The sequence below is a fragment of the Marmota monax genome, unplaced genomic scaffold, assembly GCF_021218885.2.
Source record: "Marmota monax isolate L192 unplaced genomic scaffold, Marmota_monax_Labrador192_F-V1.1 WCK01_AAM20220418_F8-fsc00040, whole genome shotgun sequence".
Taxonomy (NCBI): domain Eukaryota; kingdom Metazoa; phylum Chordata; class Mammalia; order Rodentia; family Sciuridae; genus Marmota; species Marmota monax.
Genome location: NW_026692782.1, coordinates 9,679,667 through 9,706,896, shown reverse-complemented (window position 1 = coordinate 9,706,896; position 27,230 = coordinate 9,679,667). Strand labels below are relative to the sequence as shown.

The 27,230-nt window shown below is 45.2% G+C and overlaps 1 protein-coding gene across 1 annotated transcript; it reads left to right on the top strand.

Annotated features, from left to right (window-relative positions):
• Window positions 1–1,109: 1,109 nt before the first annotated feature.
• Slc18a1 (solute carrier family 18 member A1) lies at window positions 1,110–25,432 on the top strand. Its single transcript, XM_046447822.2, has 16 exons — window positions 1,110–1,308; window positions 3,271–3,471; window positions 4,609–4,972; window positions 5,634–5,692; window positions 8,337–8,420; window positions 9,333–9,425; window positions 11,195–11,284; window positions 11,513–11,556; window positions 17,105–17,165; window positions 17,244–17,339; window positions 20,424–20,502; window positions 21,362–21,413; window positions 22,811–22,874; window positions 23,124–23,243; window positions 23,461–23,594; window positions 24,831–25,432. The coding sequence occupies exons 2-16, from the start codon at window positions 3,348–3,350 to the stop codon at window positions 24,942–24,944; spliced, it is 1,578 nt and encodes a 525-aa protein (XP_046303778.1). The 5' UTR covers window positions 1,110–1,308; window positions 3,271–3,347; the 3' UTR covers window positions 24,945–25,432.
• The last annotated feature ends 1,798 nt before the right edge of the window (window positions 25,433–27,230 follow it).

Genomic DNA, 27,230 nt, shown 5'->3' with positions numbered 1-27,230 from the left:
CTCTGCTGGGGGTTGCCCCAAGCCCCCAGAAGTCCTGTACTTGGAGTGGAGAGGGCCTGGTGAAAGAAGTGTCACCTGGGTCCTTGGTAATGAAGGAGGGAGAGAGTTAAATATGGCACGCAGCTGGCCTTGAAGGTGGAATCCATGAGGCAAGGAACGCATGTGGCCTCTAGGAACTGGAAGAGGCAAGGAAACTGTTGTCCCTCGGAGTCTCCAGTAGGAATCCAGTCCCGCCGAAACCTTGATTTTAACCCAGTAACAGCTATTTTGGATTTCTGACCTCCAGAACTACAAGAAAATAAATGTATGATGTTTTGTGTCCCCAAGTTTGCAGTACCTTGTTACAACAGCAAGAGGAGTATGCATTCCCCTAATGCTCTTTTCTCCTCTCCCTATTTCTCTGCAGATTTCCATTTTAAGATAATTGCCTTCTCTTTTTTTTTTTAGCCCTAAATGGAAAGTCTCTGAATTAACTCCTACACTTAGGAAGGACCCACCAGGTCCACAAGTGGGAATCCTCTGCTTCCACCCTTGCTCATTAGTTGTGTTTGCTCTTTTGAATTGATTATGCCCCTTGCCCAACTATGACTTCTAACGTCAGAATAATATGGATCCATGGGGCTTCCCCAAGATCCCACAGTGAGCTGATGCTGCCATGGATTTCACTCTTTCACGACCTCACTCTGTCCATCCAATCATCCACACAAGAAAGAAAGGTGTGCTGGGGTCACTATGTGCCAGGCTCTGAGCTGGTGTTGGGATACAAAGATGTAGTATAAAACCTGTGCCTTTATACAGACCAGAGATGTAGAATTTTTATGGCTTTAGAATGGCAAGTGCACATTTCCCCTGTCCCCTGTAACTTTTCTAAGATTTGTTTCTTTCCAGGAAGCAAAGTGGGGTACAAGGAGCCCCTTTGACTAACTGGGCGGGGACAGGAATTGCATCCTGCTTCCATCTTGTGTTCCAGTTTGTATTCCGATCCTGGCAAGAATTAAAAAGGTTTGATGATAGATAAGCACAGATGTAAAACAGCACAGCCTCCTGCCTCTTCGCTCAGCAAGCTATTCCTCTCTCTGCCATCTCCAGCCCTGCCTACCTGCCTTTGACGCAGGGAGCTAAGGCTCTGAGTGGAACCTGTTGGAGTTTCCAATTAAATCTTTGTGGACAAAGGGCACACAGAGCATCCTCAGATAACAGGTGGCAATAAATCCATCAGCATATCCACGTTCAGAGAACAGAGTCCTGCTGTCTTGCAAACACCTGCTGGTCCCTCGCTGAGTGGCACACACCAAGCCAGACTGAAAGGTAGGATTTTCTCTCTCTGGATAAATTTAATTCTTCCATATAATTTGTATTTCTCATTAGAGGATTTTCATTATAAAATTTACTACTGATTTGTTGGCAAATTATTGTTTGGGGGCAGCCTTTTGTTTTTATTGTGTGTTCTCTCCTTATAGTATTGCATTCTATTGAAATCATGTAGTTTTCATTGCTTTTCTTTTAATCTCTTCTAATTTTCAACCTTGTGTATCCTATGTCAGTTTGTATTTGGAAGTAGCTGAAATGAATGGTCTTAATAATTGCATGCATTTTCTGGTTAATTTATCTGGTTAAAATTTATCTTGATGGCTTGAACTGCAGGAGGAGTTCTTCAGCCCTGGGTTTAGAGCACAGCAGATGAGTGCTTAGGATTCTTCCAATGCTGAGGCTAATGATTGAACTCAGTGATAATCATTTACAATTGTTTTCTTCTTGTGTTATGAAAGTTGTTAACTACAGAATATTTGGAAATGATTGAAAATGAAAAATAAGATAATTTAAATCATTGCTTATACATAACCAGCATTTGAGTGCACATTTTCCTGTCTTTTAAAAACATACACATGTATTAATTTTTTTACCTGAGTGAGATCAAGCTGTAAATACAGCTTGATATTATTTTTTTGGCTTACCATTATCTTAAGAGTATTTTCTAAGTCATTGAAATTATTTGAAAATATGATTTTAAAGTATTTCATTTTTCACTTATAAAAATAATTCAGCCATATATCTTCAAACATAAATCTTTAGTTGCATTCTGAGCCTTTCTTTAGAACAGGTTAATTGAAATGGAGTTATCAAATCAAGGGGCATACATTTCTAGGAAGGATCTTACACATTTCATGACAATTATCTCTTTTAAAAATGTACATGATTGTTGTTGTTGATACCACAAAAGAAATCATATAAAAGAAAATGAAATCTTCCAGAAAGTGGGATTACTTGAAAGTTTGACAAGGAACTGTGACTTAAGGCTAACAAAAGATATGAAATCCTACGTGGGAAACTAGTCATGAAAGTTATTATCTTACTTATACACAGTGACACAGCTTTCTGAGCAGGGGTTTATAAGATAAATAAAAGATTATGAGCACTTCTAGTGCCCAGAGCTCATGCAAAAGGTGGAGTGAAAATTGCAAGTTAAAAAGCTTGAGATTTCATCCCTGATTGACAATAATTAATTTGATCAAGGGCAAACTTCCTAAGCTCCTGAGTCTCTGATTTTGTAACTGTGAAATGAAAGTTGGCCCAGACTAATGTGTCTCCGTGGGCAGCATGAGTGATGTTTGGCCACATGAGATATTTTTGGGTGGTTCAAATAACCTAGACCATAATTTGGGGGTGGTAACTAGACATACAACATAATTTTCTTTTTGCATGGTATATCAAGTTGCTTTTTAAAATAGCATAGCAATATTTTAAAAACATGGACTTAAAGGAAAAGAGTAAATAAGTAATTGTCCAGATACTTCTCAGATATAAGTTATCAAGGTGAGGGGCAAATGTCTGACGTTTGAGAAGCATATGGGTCATTCATTAGGTTAAATTCCAAATATAAATCACTGGTAAGCAGCGCTTACCTGGAAGGCAATCTGGGAATCAATAGCATTATTGATATGTGTGAGAAGTGATCAGAGCCAGGCACAGTGGCACATGCCTGTAACCCCAACTGCTCTGGAGGTTGAGTCCAGCCTGGGCAAGTTAGTGAGACCCTGTGTCAAAATAGAATTTTAAAAGGAATGAAGGTGTAGCTCATTAGCAGAGCACATGCCTACTGTGCATGAGGCCCTGGGTTCTGTCCCCAGCACTGCAAAAAAAGAAAAAAATAAATAAAGGGAGGGACAAACATGGAAAATTTTTAAACACTCCTGCTACTTGTAACCCTTTGCACTTATCTTTTTAACAATGAGTCTCGCTCACAGGGACAAATTTCCTCCTCTTGTATAGGGCGGCTGCAGGGCTGCGGCAGGTGCCTCTGAGCACCTGGAGGAGAAGCCATCCCCAGCCCCGAGCCCCGCCCCACCATGCTTCGCACGGTCCTGGATGCTCCTCAGCGGTTGCTGGAGGAAGGCAGAGGGTCCCGGCAGCTGGTGCTTGTGGTGGTGTTTGTTGCCCTGCTTCTGGACAACATGCTGCTTACTGTGGTGGGTACGTTTGGGGGTCTCCCTGGTGAGAGTTAATTTGCTTTGGACCCCACTAGGCAACACACCCTGCTTCATTTCAGCAGTGAGTGGACTTATTTTTCTGGTGGAAAACATATAGAGGTTGCTAGGGGCCAGGGGAAACTGCCTACTGTAACCAAGTCTTCCTGCCATTTCTAATGACTCCAGAGGTTCAAAGAGAAGGAGGTTCAGAGAGTGTCTGGCCAGAAAGGAGGAAGTGGTCTCCCTCTGCTTCCCCATCCTGTCTCTGGGAGCCATGCCTCCCTAGGCTCTGTCCTTTAAAAATGGCACACGACATTTGGACATTCAACTTCTATCAAGCCCTACCCTTCTTGCAGTTCATTTCCTCAGAGTTCTCCTTTTTCTAGATGATACTCCCTTAATCTTTATGTTATATTGTACCAGGGTATAAATGTTACTAATTTGTTGCCCCTGGGTAAAATATACTATTTTAAATAAGAGTCTTCCTGAGACAAGTGGCTAATCCAATGCAGTCAATTCTCATTATTTGTGGTTCTATGGTTATAATTATGTTCTGTAAAGCTGTCACAAGTGCTGGATTAGCAAATAATGAATCATTGCTCCTAGGAGGAAATATGAGCACACAAGCCCCTCCCACACTACATAGATTATAATCTTAAATCCTAAAAACAAAGCATCCTGGTAGATTTTTTTTTTAACAAAGAAGCATAAAATGATATGCCTGAGGCTGCCTGCTAACAGGTGCCAGAGCTGGGATTCAAGTACCAGGGAACTGTCCCAGATCTCACTGAAGTGGGAACGTGCACATTGGGTGCCTCACTGATCTATATTGGTCTGCAAAATATCATTATAGCTCAATTAGTATTGATTTTCAGGTTGTAAATAAATCTCAGTGAGTAGGAAAATTGGCCCATGCAGAATCCATGAATCTGGGCGGACCAGTGACATGATGGTTGGAATGCAGGTCCCTTAGCTAACAGCACAGTTTGGGCAGGCACAGTCTTTAGCTCACCTTAAAGGATGTCACTTAACAAATGTCTTCCTTTGGCATAAAACGGGACCTTAAAGTAATCCCTAAACCTAGTAGTGGCAAAATATAATCTGTCCCTAACCCTTATGATTGGTCTTCATTGACTTTCAGTGCCCATTGTGCCCACCTTCCTGTATGCCACGGAGTTCAAAGAGGTCAACTCTTCTGGGCATGCCAGCCTCTCTGTGAGTTCCCAGCCGGCCCTCACCTTTCCTGCTTTCGCCACCGTCTTCTCCTTCTTTGACAATATCACCATAGCTGTGGAACAAAGTGCACCCAGGGGCACAGCTTGGACAAATGGTTCTTCTGGCACTGTCCCTCCTCTAGTCACCGAAGCCAACACAGCTCATAGAAACAACTGCCTGCAGGGCACAGAGTTCTTGGAGGAAGAGAACATCCGGGTTGGGGTTCTGTTTGCTTCAAAGGCTTTGATGCAACTTCTGGTCAACCCATTCGTGGGACCTCTCACCAACAGGTATCTCAGAGGGTGTCATACCCCACAGGGTACCCATGGGCTCAGGAATAGTAGGCTGGGCAGAGGTTTCATATGGGTGATTAGAAAGAAAAAAGAAGGAACACTGTGGGACCCAGGGGATCAGCTCCTTGGAAAGCTACTTACCCCAAAGCCTCAGAGGATGACATGTTATTGGTGAGACATTGTAAACTTCTGATTTCCCTAGTGATGTATTGAATATTGAGGGCCAAGAAGAGAACCAGTGAGCAGCAATTAGAGCTCATGTTCCTTCCGTTCTCTGGAACATAGCTTGAATAGGACCCAGGTGGGAATGGGACAGTCCTAATGCCCTCTAAAGTATGGCTTCCTAGTCACTTGAGGGACGATCCCAATGTTTTGAGGAGATATACATTCTATTACTTTCTATAGAATGTATATCTTTCTGAAAGAGGTTTGGCCTTTCTGGAAGAGGATTTGGCCTCAGTCTGCAGGTAAATTTGCATGTTTGTTTATTTGCATGGAGTCATTCGCATGCTGTATTCCACCTCCACTCTTGCATTCAGAGACATGTTTTACCACGAACTCAAATTAACCGCATTTCTGTTTCCACTAGCATTTAAAAAAAATATATGTGTGTGAGTGCCCATTGGAAACATATCTTCTTTTGTTGATTCCCTTTTAGGATTGGATATCACATCCCCATGTTCGCTGGCTTTGTTATCATGTTTCTCTCCACTGTTAGTAAGTAATATGCTTCCCCTGTTCTCCCCTTCACTGAAACCTCTGATTTTATCATGTGAGTGCAGCATAGAGATCAAGGTCAGGTTAGCCCATCCGGTAATTAGTCATCTAATTGGACTGGGACATTGATTTGAATGCTTTGCAATTTTTGGAATGGGGACTAGAATAGTAGTGACAACTTAGTCTAGCTGGAATTTGTCTATTCTGCTGAAGGAGAACAGATATTTCATTTATCAGTGGAAATCATAAAGGCTGTTTATATAATATATATTAATGTGTGTTTGTGTGTGTGTGTTTGTGTGTGTGTATGTACATGAGCATTCACATATGCATGTGAATTTCAGCGAATTTCATGCAAACCTCCCAGCCTTGGGCAAAGATCAAATTATTCTAATATGCCATGGTAAAGAAAAATATGCCACAGCTAATTGAAAGGAAAAAAAAGTTGGACAGTAGTAACTGGAAAATTCCAGAAAGTCTTCAACTTCCCAATAAAGATTATAGTTTAGCAAAGTAAATTTGTTAAATAAATGAGAAGACTAGAGAGCCTATCCTGTATCAGCTAAATATTCCAAATAGAATGGAGATGGAATAAAAACAGTAAGCAAGAAAAGTAGTTGATCCTGAGAATGAAAAATAAAAAGGAGTAAATGGGGGATCCTCGTTTGGGGATTAATAGATGGGGAAAGCCTGTGAGCACACTGGTAGCTCCTGCTACCTTTAGTAATTCCCTGTTCTCCAGCAATATAACCTTTTCTACCTCTTGATTTTCTTATCTTTCTGTTACTTGTCTTTCTCTATTCCTCCTTCTCGTCTTTTCTTCCATCCCAGCATAGGACTGGACTCCTACCAAACCAAGGTTTGATGAGAATTTGTTGCATTCAGGGCAGGAAGACTGCAAAATACAGGAACTTAAGAAATGCAGTTTCACCTGAGAACTACAACTTCCTCATGCTGTTCTAAATCAAAGAAAATGAGGAAATTACAGTTCATAGTGTCCAGTGAACTTCTAAAGCTTGGTCCTTGCTGGACAGCAAATTAAAAAACGATGTCATCCAATAAGACTTCGAATTCATTTCATAAAATCGTATGGAGCATATGTATTATGGAACTTAAAGGACAGCAGTCGTGCTTCCAGCCCCAGGGGCAGATGGTGGTTGCCTGGGAGACATGACAAACACCAGCAAAATAATATAATGTCGTGTATTAGTGGAACCAGACTCTTTAGCATAAGGTCCTTTCCTCATTCTCTGATAAGCACTCATATTTTTAAAGTTTTTCTTATCTACCAAACTATACGTATTAAATAGAAATGAGTATTTCCATGCGATCACCAGTGTTGCTAAATTAAGTTGGCCTAATTCTAGCCAAAAGAAAATACATTTGGTGTTTAGGATATCCTATGTAGCCTCATTTAAGGGTCTTCAAACATGCTAAAAAGAGGTTTCTGATGCCCGTTACTACCCATCAAGCTCCCTGTCCAGGAACTAGGCTTAAAGTAGTTGGGAACTAAACAGGGGCCGTGTGCAAAGGGGAAAGGAAATTACTCTGATCTTCCTAAACGGGGTGAGCAACCATCCTGTTTTGCCCAGGATCGAAGGATTTCCCAGAAAGTGTGAATTTCAGTTTTAAAACTAAGAAAGTCCTGGGCACATCAAAATCAGTTGGCCCACTCTGTGGACTGGAAATCAGAAAGTCTGAGAAAGGGCACTGGAGGCCAGCAAGGGAGACAGCAGGAATGTGCGTGTTTGGTAGACAATGTGTGATCATGTCGGGGAGTAATTGAAGAAGATTACAAGCCCAACCAGAGACACTTATAATGAATGGGCAAGAGGATTAACATTCTCTGATTCAGACACTTTGGGAGGGATTCTCCTCTCCTTAGGAGACACTGTTCTGGAATCGAGGGTGAGGCACGTCTGCATCTACCAACCTGACCACACCCTGTGATTTAGTTTTGGATAACTTATTCCTCTTTGGTTCAGTTTCCGTGAACTGGATGTTCTCTTTATTTTCACTTTGCTCACAGAGTCTAGCAGAGCTGTGCATTTATTAATATTTAATACAGACTAATTTGATTTGGTTAAAAGATCTTCTGACATAAAGTAGGGGGAAGGATATGATTGAATCACAAGGTATTTTCTATCCTGTGGTCTACGATGTGTCCACAAGTTCCTGTCACAGTACTCCAGATGACCCAATGTGGCCCAGTAATGACAAAGGCCAAATCTGGGTGTTATGGAGGAGGCAACATCTTTTGAAGTAGGAGCTAGGAACCAATTCCTTGACCAGGCCATTGGGCTTCACAAACATCCCTAATTCCAGTGACTTAGACATGCAGCTCTCAGCAAGAAATGTGGAGACCAGGCCTTCCATCTGCTCTGTGTGGTGACTTGGTATGCGTCTGCGGTTTCTCAGTCTTCTTGCCAATTAAAAAATCAGTCCTAAAAATAAAAATCAGGCCTGAGTGAAGGCTGGGGAGATTAGAAGGACAACTTCAAGAACAGAAAGCCCAAATCATCGTCGTGCTTTCTTGAAACATATGCATAATGACTCATCTCTGCTTGTCACGGGCAGGTTGTCTGATGGCTGGGGAATCAAACACAATTTGCTAACTGGAGCATTCTTGATATTCTCTCCCCAGTGTTTGCTTTTTCTGCCACTTATACCCTGCTGTTTGTGGCCCGAACCCTTCAAGGCATCGGATCTTCATTTTCATCTGTTGCAGGTAATGCTGATATCTTCAGTACGCATGTGCGTGTATACACACACACACACACACAGACATCTCCTACCACCTCTTACTCAGACACTATAATATCACTAAAAGATTTATATGAGAAAATTAATTAAGGAAAACCTCATCCTGGTAGGAAGAAATTGTGATTCAGGAACAAGGTAGCTGCAGAGTGGCTGGCAGTGCCATGGATCCCTAAGTCTGGCATAACATCCTGGAATAATATAATAATAATGCTGCTAGCTCAGTTCAGAATAAGCCCAAGTAAAACTGTAAAGCAGGCCAGGTTTTTTCTTAGTGCCCTTCTTTCCCTTTCTCCCTCTTATTTTATAGGAACTGTCATAAACATAATAATCAATAATAAATAATAATAAACGTAATAACATCAGAGTTTGCTAAGTATTGTCAAACATTTCATGGCATCCTGTGAGGCTGATATTTTATGCTGTTCTGTGGGTGCTGTGCCCTGCCAGCTCAGGCCGTGCTCCAGGTGCTTGGTGTTTTCCTGCCCCCCCTTGGGCACCATGTTGAGTGGAACAGTCTCTGCTTGTAGGTGCTCCTTCCTCTCACCTGCTCCAGAGCCCCCTCATGCAGGGAAATGGGCCAGGACATGATCAAACACTAGGAAATATGGCATAATTAGAGAGTAGTCGTCTGTGTCACCCTTCCCAGAAGCCTTTGCATTTCCATTAATGCCCAGAAGAAATGAGTAGTGTGGACATTTGAGGGACCAGTGGGGGACAGTATTTGCAATATACTATGGGATAAGTTTTGTAACACCCCTCAAACTGAAACTCTATCTAAGATTATTAGTCACGACATGATAGAGCAGAGACCAAGGACTCTGAGAGAGGCAGACAGAGCCCTCCCAGGTGCCAACTCCCTTTGTCATTCTCTGTTCAGGTCTTGGGATGCTGGCCAGTGTCTACACTGATGACTATGAGAGAGGGCGAGCCATGGGGATTGCCCTGGGGGGCCTGGCTTTGGGAGTGCTGGGTAAGTGGCATCTTGCTGCAACTCTAGGTTCGGGAGGGTTGGGAGCACTGCAGACAGACCCTTGGAAGATGGCTCCAGGAGGCAGGTGTCCTGGGTTGTGGAAGATGAGCGAGTATTTCCTTTCTCTTCCTGGCTCAATCACAGGTGGACTCCTTCAGAAAAATCACGTAGGGCCGGGCGTGGTGGCACACACCTGCAATCTGAGCAGCTCAGGAGGCTGAGGCAGGAGGATGGAGAGTTCAAAGCCAGCCTCAGCAAAAGCAAGGCACTAAGAAACTCAGTGAGACCCTGTCTCTAAATAAAATACAAAATACAGCTGGGAATGTGACTCAGTGGTCAAGTGCCTCTAAGTTCAATCCCCGGTACCACCCTCCAAAAACCAATATCACCAAGGGAAGATTTCATTTCTTTATCTTTAATAAGCTGTGCAGTTCATAAGGACCTCAGAGAGATCCAGAAAGCTGGCCTGTCCAAGGGAACGGACCTCCCCGTGTTAGTGACTTCCTCTGCCTGCCGTATCTCTACTTCTCCATGTCAGAATCTCCATGCTTTCAACATGAGAGTGTGCTCTCCCCACCCAGATTCTCTGCTGAATTCATCACAGATATAATTTCCTTTATTCCTCACTGCCACCCGAAGGACGAATAATGGTCCCAAGGTTAGAGTTGAGGATAAGAAAGATTAAGTAGCCATCCAAGGTCATAGAGTCAGGCAACAACAGAGCCAGGATAGAACTTCAGATCTTCTGCACTTCAAATCCCAAGCTCTCGGCCATAAGGTTGTGCGTTCCTCGAGGCTCATCCTTCACGTGTTTTAATCTACTAGTCCAAAAGCCACTTACTTTTGCTGAGTGTATACTACATGCCAAGCACAATGCTAACAATGGGCAATAGGTAAGAACCCCAGACATAGTCCTGCCCTCCAGGAGGCTACAAGCCCACTGAGGAGAAGATGCCAAAAGTCTCCTTCCCAGCTGTCCCCACCCTGTACAACCACAGAGGGAACAAAGCCCTGCTCTTTGTTAGCATTCATCTTCCCAAAACTCAGCCTTAAACTTGGTGCACTCTGGTCCTTCCTCACAGTCACTCACAAATGAACAGGCTTGTTTCACCCTCTGCAGCCACTTCAAGGGCTGCTCCTCACCCTTTCTGGGTCGGAACATGGCACCAGCCTCCTGCCTGATCTCTTTCACGTTTCCTCCTTCCTGAGCCCAGAGCCGGTGGTGTGTTTCTCTCCCATTGAAAGGAACTGAGCTTAGCCCCAGATCAAAAAGCTCAGTAGACACCTCATCTGACCACCTGGGACACTTGACTAAGTGACCTCAACCTTCTCCACCTCTGCTCCCCACCCCACCCCCGTCCCCAAACATTCATACACCAACAACAACTCTCTCCCCTCTCTTCTGTAGCAACACACTCTTTTCTGATGCCTCTGTGGTCTTCTTGCATACTTTTTCTTTTTTCCCACGAGGCACTCTGTACTTGGCAAAGGCCTTGTGGCCACCAGGACTTTCTGACCCACCTCACTGTGTTTACACAGCACTTTGTGCATCCGATTTTACTGTCAATCTTGACAGTGACAATTTCTTGAACCTGCCCTTCATATTTTCTTCACTCTAAAGTGAGCTCCTTGGGGGACAGGGACGGGGTCTTCTCCATGTCTGAATCTCCAGAAGCCCAGGTGATGTTTGGCCCCTGGTGGGTAACGCGGATGAGCCTCTGAGGCTGGGGTTGCTCACTCCCGGGGTCTGTGCTGCTTTGCCTTCCCAGTGGGCGCTCCCTTTGGAAGTGTGATGTACGAGTTTGTTGGGAAGTCTGCTCCCTTCCTCATCTTGGCCTTCCTGGCGCTGTTGGATGGAGGTAAGTCAGCACTAGGACCCTGGTCAGTGGTAGCCCAGGTCAGGACGGGAGTGCTTTAGGCTGTGGGGTCAGTGTGCACGTGTTTACATGGATCAAGGACACCCCCATCCTAGAAAAGAGGGAAGAAACTCAGGGAGTTAGAGGGTGGCAGCAACGTGGCTCTTACTGGAGCCCCAGCTAATGAGTGAACAAAGGGAATTTACTGTCTCTCTTCCTCTTCTTTCTTAGCGCTTCAACTTTGCATCCTGAAGCCTTCCAAAGTCTCTCCTGAAGTAAGTAGACACAGACTTCTGTTGCATAGAGGTAGACAGAAGGGCCAGGGGTAGGAACCCAGACAAGCTGTCAAACCACTGGAAGATGAAGAGGAACAGAGTCAGGAAAAATGAGATCTGTACTTGGGGTCCCAGGCTGGGTTACATTTGGGGGATGTATGGGCAATGGCAAAAGAGTCCGGCTAAAATTGGACAAGGATGGAGAAAAGACCCATAAAAGACCAAAGAAAGATTATGCCTATAATCTCAGCAGCTCGGGAGGCTGAGACAGGAGGATCACAAGTTCAAAGCTAGCCTCAGCAATTTAGCGAGGCTCTAAGCAACTCAGTGAGACCCTGTCTCTAAATAAAAATATAAAAAGAGCTGGCGATGTGGCTCAGTGGTTAAACATCACTGGGTTCAATCCCTGGTGCCAAAAAAAAAAAAAGTCAAAGAAATCTTTTTTTAGAGATAGGGAAGACGAGGCCTTCAGATAACCTTTCCCCAATAAAAGACGTCCTCTAAGAGCATCCCTAACAAACTCTCATTCTGTCACGGTTAGTAAATATCAGGGTTGATATTTGTCTGATTTCAAACCAAAGATGGTCTGGGAAATCAATATCAAATCATATTGTGATGAATTACTCAACATGCAGGAGGAAAAATGACAAAGTGTGGAAGTGTATGAGAAAGTCTGACCTAAAGACTGATCTTGCAAACTATGGTCCATCAAGCTATTCTGGAAGTAATTATAATTATACATAAAAGTTCTTGATGATCTTTGTGTCCCAGGATCTCTGTCTATGCTTTATCTTATAAAGTCCATGAATAATGGACTGTTTTTAGCCTCATTCTATAGATAGAGACAGTGAAGGTAATCAGAGAAGCATCTGGAAAAATCTGGAACTGTGGTATAATTGGCACCTTGAGAGTTCCCCACAGTGACCTGGAGATTTGGCGTCACCCTTTGGGAACTGGCTGTAGGAGTAGAATGTCTGGGTACTGGGGAGGGAAACTCTTCAGAACAAGGAACACGGAATACCTTCTGCAGGGACTCCCAGGCCTGGAATGTGCTTGGTCCTAATGCAGCTCTAGCCCTGCCTGGGACCAGGGACATGCGTCCAGATGGTTCTGCCACTGCCACGAGGACCTGGGGCCGGGACTGATGATGAATCCTGAAATAAGTAACAAGTAAACCAGGCATGGGATACCAGGGAAGAAGGGCATTAGGACATTTTTAGGAAGAACTTGATGGGGGGCAAAAAAATTACCAGAGTTTCATTAGACTTTCAAAAACTTTTCATTTTGAAATGAATTTAAATTTACAGAATAGTTGTGAGCATAATACAGAGAACTCCCATATCCCCAGGTTCTTCACATTTTACCATTGTTATTAATCATCCCTATCTTATTATTATTGTTATTATTTCTGATCTTTTCCTGAGTGATTTGAGAGTACATTGCTTATATGATTCCTTACCCCTTAATATTTCAGAGTTTTCTCTGAGAACAAGGATGTTTCCTATGCAGTGACAGTAGAGTTCTGGATCCCATTGATTTGATGTGGCTACAGCACTTTAATCTACAGTCCATCTTTGATTTGTCATTATTCTTACCAGGTTTTTTCCCCTCCAGTTAGGACTCAGAATTACTCCTGTGTCATAATCCAGAAAAGTTTTTCAGTCTCAGTCTTTCAAGACACTGACATTTTTTTTCTTATTTGCAATATTTTGACTTTATTTATACTTTTTAAAAATTATTTTTAATTCTAATTTCTTATATGTGACAGGAGGATGCATTACAATTCATATTACACATATAGAGCACAATTTTTCATATCTCTGGTTGTACACAGAGTCACATCATTTGTGTCTTCATACATGTACTTAGGGTAATGATGTCCATCTCATTGCACCGTCTTTCCTACCCGCAAGCCTCCTCCCTTCTTCTCCCTCCCCTCTGCCCTATCTAGAGTTCATCTAATCCTCCTATGCCCCCCCCCAACCCCACTATGAATCAGCATTCATATCATCTATATCAGAGAAAACATTCAGCATTTGGTGTTTGGGGATTGGCTTATTTCACTTAGCATTATATTCTCCATTTTATTCTCTTTGATGCTGAGTAATATACCCTGGTGTATATATACCACAGTTTCTTTATCCATTCATCCACTGAAGGGCATCTAGGTTGGTTCTACAGTTTAGCTATTGTGAATTGTGCTGCTATAAACATTGATGTGCCTGTGTCCCTGTAGTATGCTATTTTTAAGTCCTTTGGGTATAGACTGAGGAAGGACACTGACATTTCTGAAGAACACCAACCTTTACTTTCTAGAATCTTTCTAAATTTGGTTTGCCTTTTGTGTCCTCATGATCCACTGTGGGCTCTGCAGCCTCTGTTGTCACATCACCTGAGTGATCCCGTCTCCTCTAGAGTGTCATATGGCACCTATTCATCTCTCATCCTGGTCTCTCATCCCTAGGTCAAGGAGCTGACTGGTCTCTTCCATGTGTAGCTATTCTCTTTCACGTTGTACTGACAATCTGTGAGAAACACTGTAAGAACATATAAAACTCTCATCTCCCTCAAAAAATCACCTCCTCCTAGATTTATTATCCATCAATGATCTTTGCCTGAACCAATGTTTACTATGATGTTTGCAAAATGTAGCAATTTCTATTTTATTGGTTCCCCCATATCATCAGTTGGCATTATTTTTTCTGTAAGAAATAGCCATTTTTTTCTCTTCCTCTCTTTATACACAACTACGTATTTATACACATTATATGTCAATATTTATACAATTCATTTATTTGCTTATTTGCAGTTTGAACTCATTGGATTTTTATTTTATTCAGTGGCTTGTAGTTTATAACCATCTCTGTTTATTTTGATGCTCAAATTGTTATAGATTTAGCAAGTGTAGACACTTTCAAACTGGCTTCAAAGTCATTTTAACATGCCCACAGACTTTTTTTGAGTAATTTTTTTGCTTTGTGATACAAATATATGTCACATGCTCATCTTGTACCTACCCCGGCCCCTAGCCCTAGGATCAACTATTTCTCCAGGAATCTCAGGTTCCTTTTAATGGGGGATGGTGTTTAGAAACCAAAACATGGGCACTTGGTGTCCCACTGCTATGGGGGTGTCCTTGTTTTTATGCCATCTCAGTGACAGAGCCGGTATATCCACAGGAGTTCATACTGAGACCTCTGCCTCCAGTCCAACTCTACTTTTTATTGCTTTCCTCAATCTTCTCCATAGAGAGAATCCTGGTGCCCCCCCCCCAAGTCCAGACATTTACCTTTTTATGCAGTCCTACAATGCTTGTAGTTTGTACACCCATACACCCAAAAGCAAGCTTGCTAGAAAGCATTCAAGATAGCATTCAGTTCTTTTTCCTTGGATGTGGGGAATATGACCAAAGTACTGCAATTAGAAATTTTTATGTTAGTTTTTTTCACCCTTAGTGTGATTATATGATGCATGGTGCACTTCAAATTCAGTTGTGTCCACTTGTTTTTCTTTGCATTTGATTTTAGTTTTTTTTTTTTTTCCATTCTTGTTAATTTGTTAGTTTACTTGAGTTGCCCATAACAAATGCTATGGGCTCAGTGACTTAAACAACAGACATTTAGTCTCTCAGAGCTCTGGAGGCTAAAGTCCAAGATCAACGTGTGGATCAATGTGTTGGTTTCTGGTGAGGGCTCTCTTCCTGGCTTGCAGGTGGCTACCTTCTCTCACTGTGACCCCGCATGGTCTTTCTTTGATGTCTGTGCACAGAGACAGAGATCACTGGTGTCCCTTCCTCTTCTTACACAGATACTGCTCCTATCAGATCAGCACTCCACTCATGTAAACCTCATTTAGTTTTAATTATTTCCCCCAAGTCCTCATGTTAGAATAGGACATTAAGGAATTGTGCTCAACCTGTGAGTTGGTGGAGGGTACAATTCCATCCATAACATGAACACAATTTCATATTTTGAATATAAAGTACACTATCATCTAAAAGTCAAAATGATTCAAAAAGGTATTCTAATGTCAATCTCTCCATGAGTTTTCTACCCTTCCCCTTCTTTAACCCTGTTGCTCATGAGCAATCACTTGGTTTTTCAGTTTATCTTTCCTATGCATTTTGCATTTTTCCCCAAAATAAATAGTTCACATGTGTTCTCTTTTTTCTCCAATTTTTCTTACACAAAAGTTATCATACTCTATAGTCTTTGCATTCTCCTTTCTCTTTCACACTTAACAATGTATTCTGAAAACCACTCCTCATCTGTACATAGAGTTCTGCATTGCTTCTGAAGCTGTATGGTCCACCACTCTGTGTATTCTGTTTCTTTTTGGAACATTTAGGTAGGTTTCAGTAGTTTGCCGTTACAGATGATGCTACAATGAATAACTTTATATGCATTCATTTTAGAAAGTTGGCAGTGATCTTTAAATTCCTAGAAATGGAGTGTTTGCAAAAAAAAAAGAGTTTATTGGACTCTTTATGTGTATTTTTATGATTTACATCAGTTTCTTTGAACTATGTTTGGGATGAGGACATGCTCTTTTTACTTTAGGGTCTCTATATTTAATTTACCTGGTGTGTATCATATCAAAACTCTCAGATCTCTTACAAGATTGACTACAGTATGCACCATAGGAGATTAGGACAGAATGCTCCGGAAGCTTGAAAAAGGGAGAAGTTTCAGCTACTGAGTCAGAGGACATTGTGGAAAAGGAGGAGCCAGTTGAGCTTGACTTTGAAGAGTGGGCAGGACAAGGAACCCTGGGACTGAGAAACCAGGTAGTTGAAGCAAAGACAGCAGTGATGGTGGCGGGCAGCTGGGATGCAGGAAGGAGAGTGGGGTGGCCAAGTGTGGCCGGGACAAGGTACATCTTGAGGGAAAGGGAAGTTAGAACTGGTCATTTGGGCTGGTGTTTTAACCCCAGTGTTTAGGCTCCTAGTCCAGTGTGGCTCAAAATGGTGGAAAGGAATAATTCAGACAGCTGGAGGAATCAAGGTAATGTTTTTGTTTTGTTTTGTTTTGTTCTTGGTGGTGCTGGGGATCGAACCCAGGGCCTTGTGCATGTTAGGCCAGCACTCAACCAACTGAGCTATATCTCTAGTCCCCCGAGGCAGTGTTTTTATGCAGAGTGGGATGGAGCACTCTGCCTGTGGTTCTGGGCAAATACTGGTGCCAGGGGGATCTATTGGAAAATCCCTGGAACCCCTGTTAGATGTCTAACCCTGCCCCTGCCACCACTTACCCTGACCTGCCTGACAGTCATCTGGAGGCAGGGATCACATCTAGATGTGTTGTCCCACTCTCTGTGACTCCCATCAAGCCCCGCCCTGCTCGTGGGACAGTACAGGCTCTGCCTCCAGCTCACATTGTGACATTGGGCAGGTCCCTTTCTCTCCCTGGACTTGGGTCTCCAGATCTCTACAGTGAAGGAGTCGCGATAGATGGTCTCTAAGGTCCTGTGTGCACATTCTCAGCTTCTGTGAAAATAAGAGGGATGTAAACACTGTACAAATGGAAGTTCTTGTTGTCCTTGTCCTCAGAGTGCCAAAGGGACCCCACTGCTTATGCTTCTCAAGGACCCTTATATCCTGGTGGCTGCAGGTAAGGCGGCAATGGCTTCCCTCGGAGCCGGGAGGGTTTGGGCTTCAGGCACAGTGGCCCACAGAACCGCCTTGCCAGGTTCCATCTGCTTTGCCAACATGGGAGTGGCCATGCTGGAGCCCACCCTGCCCATCTGGATGATGCAGACCATGTGCTCCCCTGAGTGGCAGTTAGGTAAGTGACCTGGTCCCCGCCTTGGGCTTGGGCAGAAGGTGAGTGCTGTGGGCCCTTCCACAGGTAATCAAAAGGCATCATCAAGTCTCAGGGGGACAATGAGCTTCCATCACAGAATTACCTTCCATGTCCACATCCATGAATTGGCCCCAGTGGATGGGAAATTCTTCAGAAAAGTAGCCTAAGAAAGGACATGGGGGGAGGGATCAAGGAGACTCTTGAGAGCCCACATACCTAGCTCTGTGCTGGAATGAATAAATATTAATGAAGTCAGAAGACTTAGGTTTTTGTTTCAGCTCCATTGATTAGTTGTATAAACTGTGCAAACCACCTTTTTCACCTCTGAAGTGTCAAATAACTTTCTAGTTGAAAGGGAAAGTAACTATCTAGTTTAGAGGGAATTGGAGGAATAAGTGATTCAGGTGTAGAAATGCTTTGTCCCATGTGCAATTTTAATACGCACCACCACTGCCATCCATACTGACTGTAAGAATAAATGACAGGGGCTGGGGATGTGGCTCAAGCGGTAGCGCACTCGCCTGGCATGCTTGCGGCCCGGGTTCGATCCTCAGCACCACATACAAACAAAGATGTTGTGTCTGTGGAAAACTAAAAAATAAATATTAAAAAAAAAGAATAAATGACAGGTGTGGGACTGTCTTATCCTGTACATAATACATGATACCACGTCCACCCACACTTCCTCTCTTCCACTCCCCATCCCTCTTTGCTGTTTTGTTGTTGTTGTTGTTGTTTATCTCTAAAATGATGCTCAAGAAGGATGCCCTATAGCTGTCCCCTGGGGAAGGTACTCAGCTCTGGATCCCCGTGGAAAGCTCTGGGGCCAGACTCTGTGACTCCTCTAAGGCTCCAGCCCTTTCTGGAAAGCCTGAGGAAAGGGGACAGAGACTGCTACGTGCAGATGACTCAGTCACTGCAGGGAAGAGAGGCTTATGGGGCCCGAGGGGAAGCTGATAAGAGCCTGATACAGCTCAACATGCAACAGAAAGCACTAAATCTAATTTTTAAGGGGACAGTTCTAAGCAGGGTTCCCAGTTGCACTCCTAGGTCCAAATTGAATTTTTCTGGGCTGAAACTGCTTCTGACCATGACAGTTAATTGAGTTAGTCAGTGTTCAGTGCAGATAATACCCCCCTAGCCTGAGGGTCTGGCCACTTAGGCTACTGGTACCCGCAAGCAACTACACCATGAGGAAGTCCTTCCTCAGCAACCCAGTTACCAGTCTCAGTTACCAGTGACTCAGTTACCATTTACCAGCATCTCCCACAGCTTTTCCTAGTGCTCTCTGCATCTGTAAAGTCTCACATCAAAGTTCTCCAATGATGACATTGGAGGTAGCTGGAGTGCTTGCTGGGTGCTGGCCAGCAGGTCAGGAAAAACGAGTCTGTGCTCCTAGTGAACTGCTCAGTGACCACACTTTAAAAACCTCTGTTCTACATGAAGAACAGCTCTCCAGGTTTCTGGGAGGAGCAAAGGGGACAGCTTTGTTGATCATGATGCGACACAGTCTTTGCCATGGGATCCATTGGGTGCTAGCAACTGTCCTCAAGTGCAGGAAATAACCCAGGCTTTAGAAATATGTCCACTTTGGGTTTGAATTCTGATCTGATCACTTATTAATTGCCATGTTGGACAAGTTATTTCAACACTTTGATCTCCGCTTTTCTCATTTGCAAAGGTGGAAATAATTTTTAGAGTTGTTTTGAGGTGTGTAATCATTTTAAGGATAAGTACACTTTATGGAGCATGGAATATACTCAGTCAATAATAATTGCTATTATTTTCATCATTGTTTGGTTGAAACCATCTTGATAGTCACAGCTGTGTGTAATCTGCTATCCCTTGAAGGCACGCTGTGAAAAGCTTGTGTTGATAGGCACTTCGTCTGCAACTCAAAGCGAGATATGGCCGGTCCTAATAAGCAAGCCCCATAGATTGGGAAAAATCTCATTTAGCAGATTTCACACCATCTACAATGATGCCAAGTGGTCATTTCTAGGCCAGAGAGCTTCCCAGAAGTGCCTGTTTCAACAATCAGATAAACAGTTGAGTAGTTATAACCTCTAAACTTTTTTAAGGCAATTAAATATAAACACAGAGGCACAGTTTAAAGAGATTGCCACTCTGTGCAGATAGAGTAAGCAAATACACTAAGGTGTGCTTCACTGCTACTCCACAGAAGAGAATATTAAAAGCAAATAAGCAGCTGGGTTGGGCTGTAGTTCAGTGGTAGAGTGCCCCTGGGTTCAGTACCTAGTACCACTGGAAAACAAAAAAAAAGCAAACAAGCTGTCGGCTAGGATCTGGTAGATTGTTGACTTTGGGTTTAGCTGTAATGAATGTGTTCTATTGGGCTGTGTGCGTTTCCTCCAGGCCCACGTGCATAGAGGGCTGGTGGAACTCAAGGAAACTCACATTGCTGATTCTAAGCAGGCCCTTACACCAGAGTCATCTTTGCTGCCACATGGGTAGGGTGGGAGAATGCGAACATCCAGCATTGGAGCGAGAAGCATGGATCAGGTCCTGACCCTGTCACTGACTTTTTGATAATAATTAAGGCTGGTGCTCATAAGGCACTTTGTCCATTCCAGGCACTGTGCAAAGTGCTTAATCTCCCTTAAGCCTCCCTTAAATATCTCCCTTATACTTCAAAACCAGCCCGTCCAGTAAGAATTATTATCTCCTGTATTAGTGAATTTTTTTGTTACTGTGACACACTGCCTGAGGCAGGCTGACTTTATAGACTAGAGACTCATTTAGCTCACATTTTTGGAAGCTGAGTCTGAACAGCATGGTGCTGGCTCTCCAGGGGTTCCATGGCAGATGGCAGGAGCCCATGCAGGAGCCAAGTATCATATCAAACAGGAAGCCCTGCTCATGAGGAGGGCAGCGATGTGGGTTCTACAACTTCTACTCTGGGTTTGTCTATGGATCTCCAACCATAAAACAAAGTGGTCTGGAAATCCTGGAAGGCACCAGGGGGGACGTCGGTGTCTTGTAGGATAGAAGATGTTTTCGATGAATTGAGCACATTCCAAGGTGAGGCTCTGTGTCCTTCTGCAGGTCTAGCTTTCTTGCCTGCTAGCGTGTCCTACCTCATCGGCACCAACCTCTTTGGTGTGTTGGCCAACAAGATGGGTCGGTATGTAGCCCGGGGATCTGGGAAGAGTGATAGGAATGTGAGATGGGAGAGCCTGTCCCTGTGCTTGGGAGGAGGAATTGCTTCTCTGAGATTGAAAATTAGGATAAGCACAGAGCAATAAAAACTACCCAGGGGAGGTGGGGGATGGGTGGCAGTGGGGACGATCCTGAGCTCTTACTAGAAGAGACAGCGGGTACACAGGGACAGCCCTTACTCTCCACTGGGCAGCTGGGGCATTGCATTGGTTGTCAAAAGGTGCTCCAGGGAACCCCAGGGAATTCTTCAGCAAAGCCTCAGAAGCCACCAAGGGAATGGGATTGGGAGTGGAGAAGTCGAACCCCAATTCTGTTTCTCTACTACGAGGAAAAACAGTTACAGCTTTAAGTTATCTTTGGAGTTCAGGCTTTTGAAATAAATTCAAAAGCACTGACTTAGGAAATTAGAGATGAAAAGAAATTGATATTTTCATGTTTTATTTATTTATTGAGATGGATGTTTGAGACCAAATAAAATGGGATAGGAGGAGATTTGTGATTTTTGAGATGGATCTGTAAAGCCAAATGAAACAGAAGAGCAGGAGGCATTGTGAACTGGTACACAGCATGAGACCAGGGCTGCCTGCTGAGGCCTCCTGAGTCAGCAGGTCCCTGCCACCTGCCCCGGCTTTGAGCCAGGGAGGAGACACAGCAAGGAAAGGACAGGGAGAGACCTGGGTCATATAAAGACGCACCTGCCTTCTCATGTCCCAAGGGGCTGCTGGGTTTAGGGAGGGTAGGGGTGGCCGGTATGCAGGGCTGGGGTGGCAGGTGGAAGGGACCCCTCCCCTGAGCACCGTTTGATGACGGCTCTTTCCTCCCAGGTGGCTGTGCTCCCTGGTGGGAATGGTGGTCGTCGGTGCCAGCTTGCTGTGTGTAAGTATAACGAGGCCCTGTTGAGGGCAGGAGAGCCAGCCATTTCAAGACCATTTCCTTCAAAATGATTGGCAAAGGCTGTCAAAAAAAGCTGTTTCTGAGTAGGCAGGAGTTAGCCCTGAGAGCGATGCCACCATCTGAAGTGGCATGCCATTGAGGGGAGGCGGGAAGGAGGCCAGGGCAGTGGGCAGCAGGAGGCCACGGCTCTGGGAGAGAGCAAGCGAAGTGAGGCATGCCGGTATCTACATCTGGAGCCAGCCAAAGGGTGCATTTCATGACTTCCTGCACTCAGCCCACCCTGACGGGTCCCCCGAAGTCACAGAGAACCCTTGCCTGTGCCTCAGACTCTGCACCAGAATATCATCTGATGGAAGAAGGAAGAAGGGCTTTTTCAGATTCAGTAGCTCCTGTCAGGCGCTCTCAGTCCACATTTTCTCCGGTCCCCAATGGAGATCATAAGTACACTGGCCTCTGGGCTCCAGGGAGATGAGAACAGAACTGCACTCAGGACAGGCTGGTGGTCCTGATGGTGAGCAAGGGCTCAGGCTCCATCTCCACCTCGCCGCCCAACTGGCTTTGAGCTACTTGCATCACCTCTGTCAGCTCCGTATTCCCATCTGTCCCAAGAGGATTCTGGTAGCCTCTCACGGGTGGTGCAGGTGATCCTTGTAAAGTGCGGAGCCCCCAGTGAATCTTAACCAATACTCTTGGTAAATACAACACCTCTTGAGGTGTCACCCCTCCGGATGTTACCAGCTGCGAACATCTAAATGGTACGCTAAACCTTTGGGGGAGCTGAGTGTGCTGGGATGGTGGGTTTGGGTGACAGTTGCCCAGGGAAGGTGTCAGGAACCTTCAAAAGAGGGAAAGAAGGGAGTTCAGGGGTGCTGAGCGGGCGGTGAGGGTGAGTTTCCCAGCTTGCCGATGTGGTACCCAAGCCATGCCACCTGTCCCTTCCACTAATGGGCTGTTGGATTCTTCTTGCTCCAGGAGCCACCTAGTTACATACTTAAATAGCACCTGTGGATGGGTCTGTCATGGAAAAGAGAGGCAACTCCGTTCAGTGGAGAATGGGGACAGGAGTGTGTGTTTGGGTAGAGAAGGCCAAAGGGTGAGGAGGGACAGTCCCTCAACAGAAAAGGACCACTGTGATGGTCTAAAGCGCCGAGTCGGAGGTCCCCCACTGCACCCACTGTAACTTTGGGAAGGGTGTTTGACCCAAATGGTACCAGGCCCGTTTTTGTGTCTTTAAAATGGAGGTGAAAATTCTCCTTCACGAGGCGCTAACCCACGTGGCACAAGCACACGCTTGATAAGTGCGTTTCAGGTGAAGACCCTTTGCACCCTCTCCCCAACCGGCTGGGGTGCTGATGACGTCCCCCTCCTTCCTCTTGCAGGTTCCTCTGGCCCACAGTATTTTTGGTCTCATTGGCCCCAACGCAGGCCTTGGCTTTGCCATAGGTAAGTGCCCTCAAAGGCAAGACGCCCCTGATGTTGGCTTTGGTGGCTGCTCCTCCCCTCCTTGTCTCACCAGAGGAGGTAGGTGGAAAGGCAGAAGGAGCAGGAGAAGAGCTGCCGGGACCCAGAGATGGGTTCATAATTCCCACCATGGCCTCCTCAACAGGCCCAGGGGTGGACTAGGGCAGGAGAGGAGGAGATGTAAAAACAGGGTGTTGCTGACCGACAGTGTCCTGTTTGCCCTGGCCACAGGCATGGTGGATTCCTCTCTGATGCCCATCATGGGGCACTTGGTGGACCTGCGCCACACCTCAGTGTACGGGAGTGTCTACGCCATTGCCGATGTGGCCTTTTGTGTGGGCTTTGCCATAGGTGCGTAGCATGGGGGAGAGGGCAGCGCCCAGATGTGGGTGTCCCCCTCTCCTTTTTCTCCCACACATGCACTAGAGGTGGAGCCAGCTGGCTGATGTCCTGCTGGTGTGAGGCTATTTGATACCGTGATGTCCTTGGGTCCCCCACTGCACCCAGCACATGTCCCACGGGCGAGAAAGGCTCCGTGACCCTTGTGAATTTGAGTTCTTCTTTGCAGGCCCGTCCACCGGGGGTGCCATCGTGAGGGCCATCGGCTTCCCCTGGCTCATGGTCATCATTGGGGTCATCAACATCAGCTATGCTCCGCTCTGCTACTTCCTGCGGAGCCCCCCAGTCAAGGAGGAGAAGCTCGTAAGGCTTTGTGAACAAAACAAAACAAAAAAGCGCGCGTTTCTCCCTAAAGTCTCTCCTATCCTTTTCCACCTCGGGCCGCTTCCTCCCTCTGTCTGTCATCTCTCCCCTTTGCCACATTTTCTTGTTCCTCCTTTATGTCCATCTTTCCTTTGTGTCCTTCCTTTGTCCCTTCTCTTAAGCCTCCTATCTGGCTGTCAAGAAAGATCTTAAGTAAGAAACGGAAAATGGCAAACTCACAAAGAGTCTCATGAAGAACTGGGAGCAGGGGACCTTCGGTGGCATCCTGTAGTTAGGGTAGTTACTAGCAAGATGTCCATGTCTGTTTCAGTCAGGTTTTTCGCTGCTGTGACTGAAACACCTGACAAGAAAAACTTGGAAATGGTTCATCTGGGGGTTCACAGTTTCAGAGGTCTCCATCCATAGACAGCTGGCTCCATTCCTTGGGGCTCAAGGTGAGGCAGGACATTGGAAGAGTATGGCAGCAGGAAGTGGCTTAGGTGGTCATCAGGAAGCAGAGAGAGACTCCACTCACCAGGAACAAAATATATACCCCAAAGGCATGCTCCCAGGGATCCAACTCCTCCAGCCACGCCCTATCCACCTTCAGTTACCACCCAGTTAGCCCAACAGGAGATTAATTCACTGATTGAATTAAGACTCTTGCAACCCAATCATTTCTCCTCTGAACCTTCTTGCATTGACTCACACATGAGCTTTGGGGGGGGACACCTCACATCCAGACCATAACAATTACCAAGTTATCTCTGCCCTCAATGGGCAGAATTCTACCCAGCACATGCGTTCATTTTACTCTGCTATTATCATTATCAAGTCATCGCTTTTAAAGTACAGAAAGATCCATAAGATTTTAGTCAATAAGGTCCTTTCCTCTTATGGCAGCATGAGCACCCTGAGGGTCTGTGGGGGAGGGGATACATTTGGAGGCTAACAAAAGTCAACAGGAAGGTTTGCTGAAGGGTGCTGCCAACTTCAGCCAATTTCCTGCTATATCTTGCATTAATGATGTTAGGATTCAGTTAAAAGACTCTCAGATGTATTTCCTGACTGCGGTTGATGTGCCTAGCTACCCTGTGAGGCCTCTGCACGTTGGTGAAGCAGACCGAGGGTGTTGTGGCTTTCCTAAGCAGCATTAGACTTGGATGATCTAGTGGGGGAACTGGAAAGGGGAGATCTTCAAAGATATGCAGACATTTCTCTTGTCACTTGCTACAGGCTATTCTGAGCCAGGACTGTCCCATGGAGACCCGGACCTATGCAACCCAGAAGCCCACCAAGGAATTTCCCCTGGGGGAGAACAGCGATGAGGAGCCTGACAGTGAGGAGTAGCAGCAGAAGTGTCCCTGGGCCCTGTCACAGGTGAATCCAGGAGGCTTGGGCTTCAGAAACCGCCTTTTCCCCTGGAGCCTGATGGCGATGTGCTTCTCTTTCTCTCCCCTGGGTGTTTCCTTTTGTACCCTCCCCTGGGTGCCATGCATACCTCTCTCTCTGTGCTTCAGTGCCACAGGTGTCCAGCTCTTGTGGGAGGACAGAGCATCAATGGGATTGACTAAACTTGAGTTGTGAGAAGCTCTGGGAAGGGGTGACTCATTTCCTGGAGGCAGCAGTGAGCAGTGTGCTCCTGAAACCAGAGGGGTGACTGACAAGCCGTGTTGTATCTGTTCTCTGATTTTCTCTGGCATATTCCCAACAAATTAAAAGAGTTTTGGCCTCTGTTCCTGGACACATTCCTCTGAGTTCCCCGTGCTGAGCTGAGACACTATCCTCAATATTGTACTTCTGCTTATTTTTTAATAAATGGAGTGTTTTTTTCTGTAGCTAAACCTATACACTGCTAGAATGACTTTATCCTCAGTGACTAACAAGGGCTCCCTATTTTATTCTTATCTAATGGAGAGAAGAGAGTTTCTCTTGTGTGTCAGTCGCTGACAGTCTCATAATCACCTGTGTGTACTCCTATCTTTCCTCAACCTCTTAGAGTCTTAGAAATAAAAGTAGGTAAAGGATAGATCAGACATTCTACAGGAACCAAGGTCTCATGGGAAGAAGTGAACAGAAATTGCCTTGAAATCTCTCTCAGTGTGGATTTCCTCATTCGAGAAGTAGAGTAAGGCCTTGTCCACACCTGTGCATGAAGAAGTGATTACCTAATTCAGACACGGCCAACCAGAGGCTGTTTTGTAGCAAGAGAGTGTGTGGGCAAATGCAGTAGGTGCCGTAAATATTACAACATTTGGCTATCGTTTTGAAGTGGTTATTGGGGGATGAAGTTTCAAAGAGATGGGAGACATGGCATCCATCCTAAGTTGCTTGTCAACTATTTGGACAAACAAGAAATACATGGTCTAAAAACCATAGTGCAAGTTAGTTAGTGTTCCTAGGTTCAAGTCCAAAGAGGCCCGGATGCTCCAGGTCTGGGTGGGGGATAATGGGAGAGATGGAGCAGAGTTAGGATGGAGAGGTCCACCAGGGGTAGGGAGAGGGGAAGAATGACGTGACACAGGGCATTCAGACTTCACAGGATGACACCTGGCTCCGACTTCTGATTCCCCCGTAGGACTCTGATGGGTTCAGGAGGAACCCTGAATCACCAGAACACATTTGTGCTGAGCTTCTCTGCCGCAGTCTGGCTGGGCACAAATCAGGAGCCACTGAAGCAGGAACAAACTTTATTTTTAAACTCCAGGAAAACACTTCACACAGCTCCCAGGGAATCCTCCCAAACGCCAGGAGGCTTGTCCAGGAACCCCCAGCCGGAAATATCTCTCCCGGAAATCCCTCCTCCTGCACTTCCCCAACCAATGGGAACTCTCGGGGAATCCCCGGAAATCCCCACGAGAACTCCAAAATAGTGCGAGAACTCAAAAGTCGCGGCAGAGGCGGATAGTAATGCCTCGCCTGTCAATCAATACTGTTGGCAAAATGCCAGGGGCCATACAGACTCGGCCGTGGCTCTCAGCACTTCTCAATCAACCCTTATCACTGCAACAACAAATGCCTGATTGATGGACATGTTCTAGGGCTTTGGCCTTAATTTGACCCCCGGATTTGCAAAACCAGGTGGACTTTCATCATTTAGTAAGAATGCCATGTCTCAGAGTGTGAAGGAGCCCAAAGGTAAAATTGGAAAACTCTCCAAACATATGAACTGTAGCTACCAAGGCAGGCTGGGTGAGCGTCCACCGAGGCTCCTACGCAAAGCTGGAGTGAGGCGGGGGAGGGGCACTGGCTGCGCAGGACTGCTGCCAGCCCAAATCTGTGTGGGTGGGATTCGTAATAAATGTTGGGCTTGTTACAGAAATTACTAATGCGTTCAAAAAATAAGGAGGATTTTTAAGGGAAATTCACCCTGACTTGCCAGTTAACATTGCTTGAGCAACACTCAAAGATAGGGATAAGGGGAAACCAACGGATGCCGTTTCTTAAGTATGTCAGAGTCTCTTGACAAGAGTCAACCCCAAACACAACAAAATAAGTCAGAGTCCCTTTTAATTGTGGATCAGAAGTAGAATAAGGACCAGAGATTGGGCCTATGTAGGAAAGAGTATAAAAAAGAGAAAATATAAAATTAGTCTTTATGCCAGGGTCAGTGGCATACGCCTATAATACCAGCAG

Bases quoted from the DNA above. Each gene is read 5' to 3' on its own strand.
- Slc18a1 (XM_046447822.2), top strand. From the start codon at position 3,348: ATGCTTCGCACGGTCCTGGATGCTCCTCAGCGGTTGCTGGAGGAAGGC. The intron at 11,285-11,512 runs GTAAGTCAGCAC...CTTCTTTCTTAG, and splicing joins CCTGGCGCTGTTGGATGGAG to CGCTTCAACTTTGCATCCTG. The intron at 23,244-23,460 runs GTGCGTAGCATG...TCTTCTTTGCAG, and splicing joins TTGTGTGGGCTTTGCCATAG to GCCCGTCCACCGGGGGTGCC.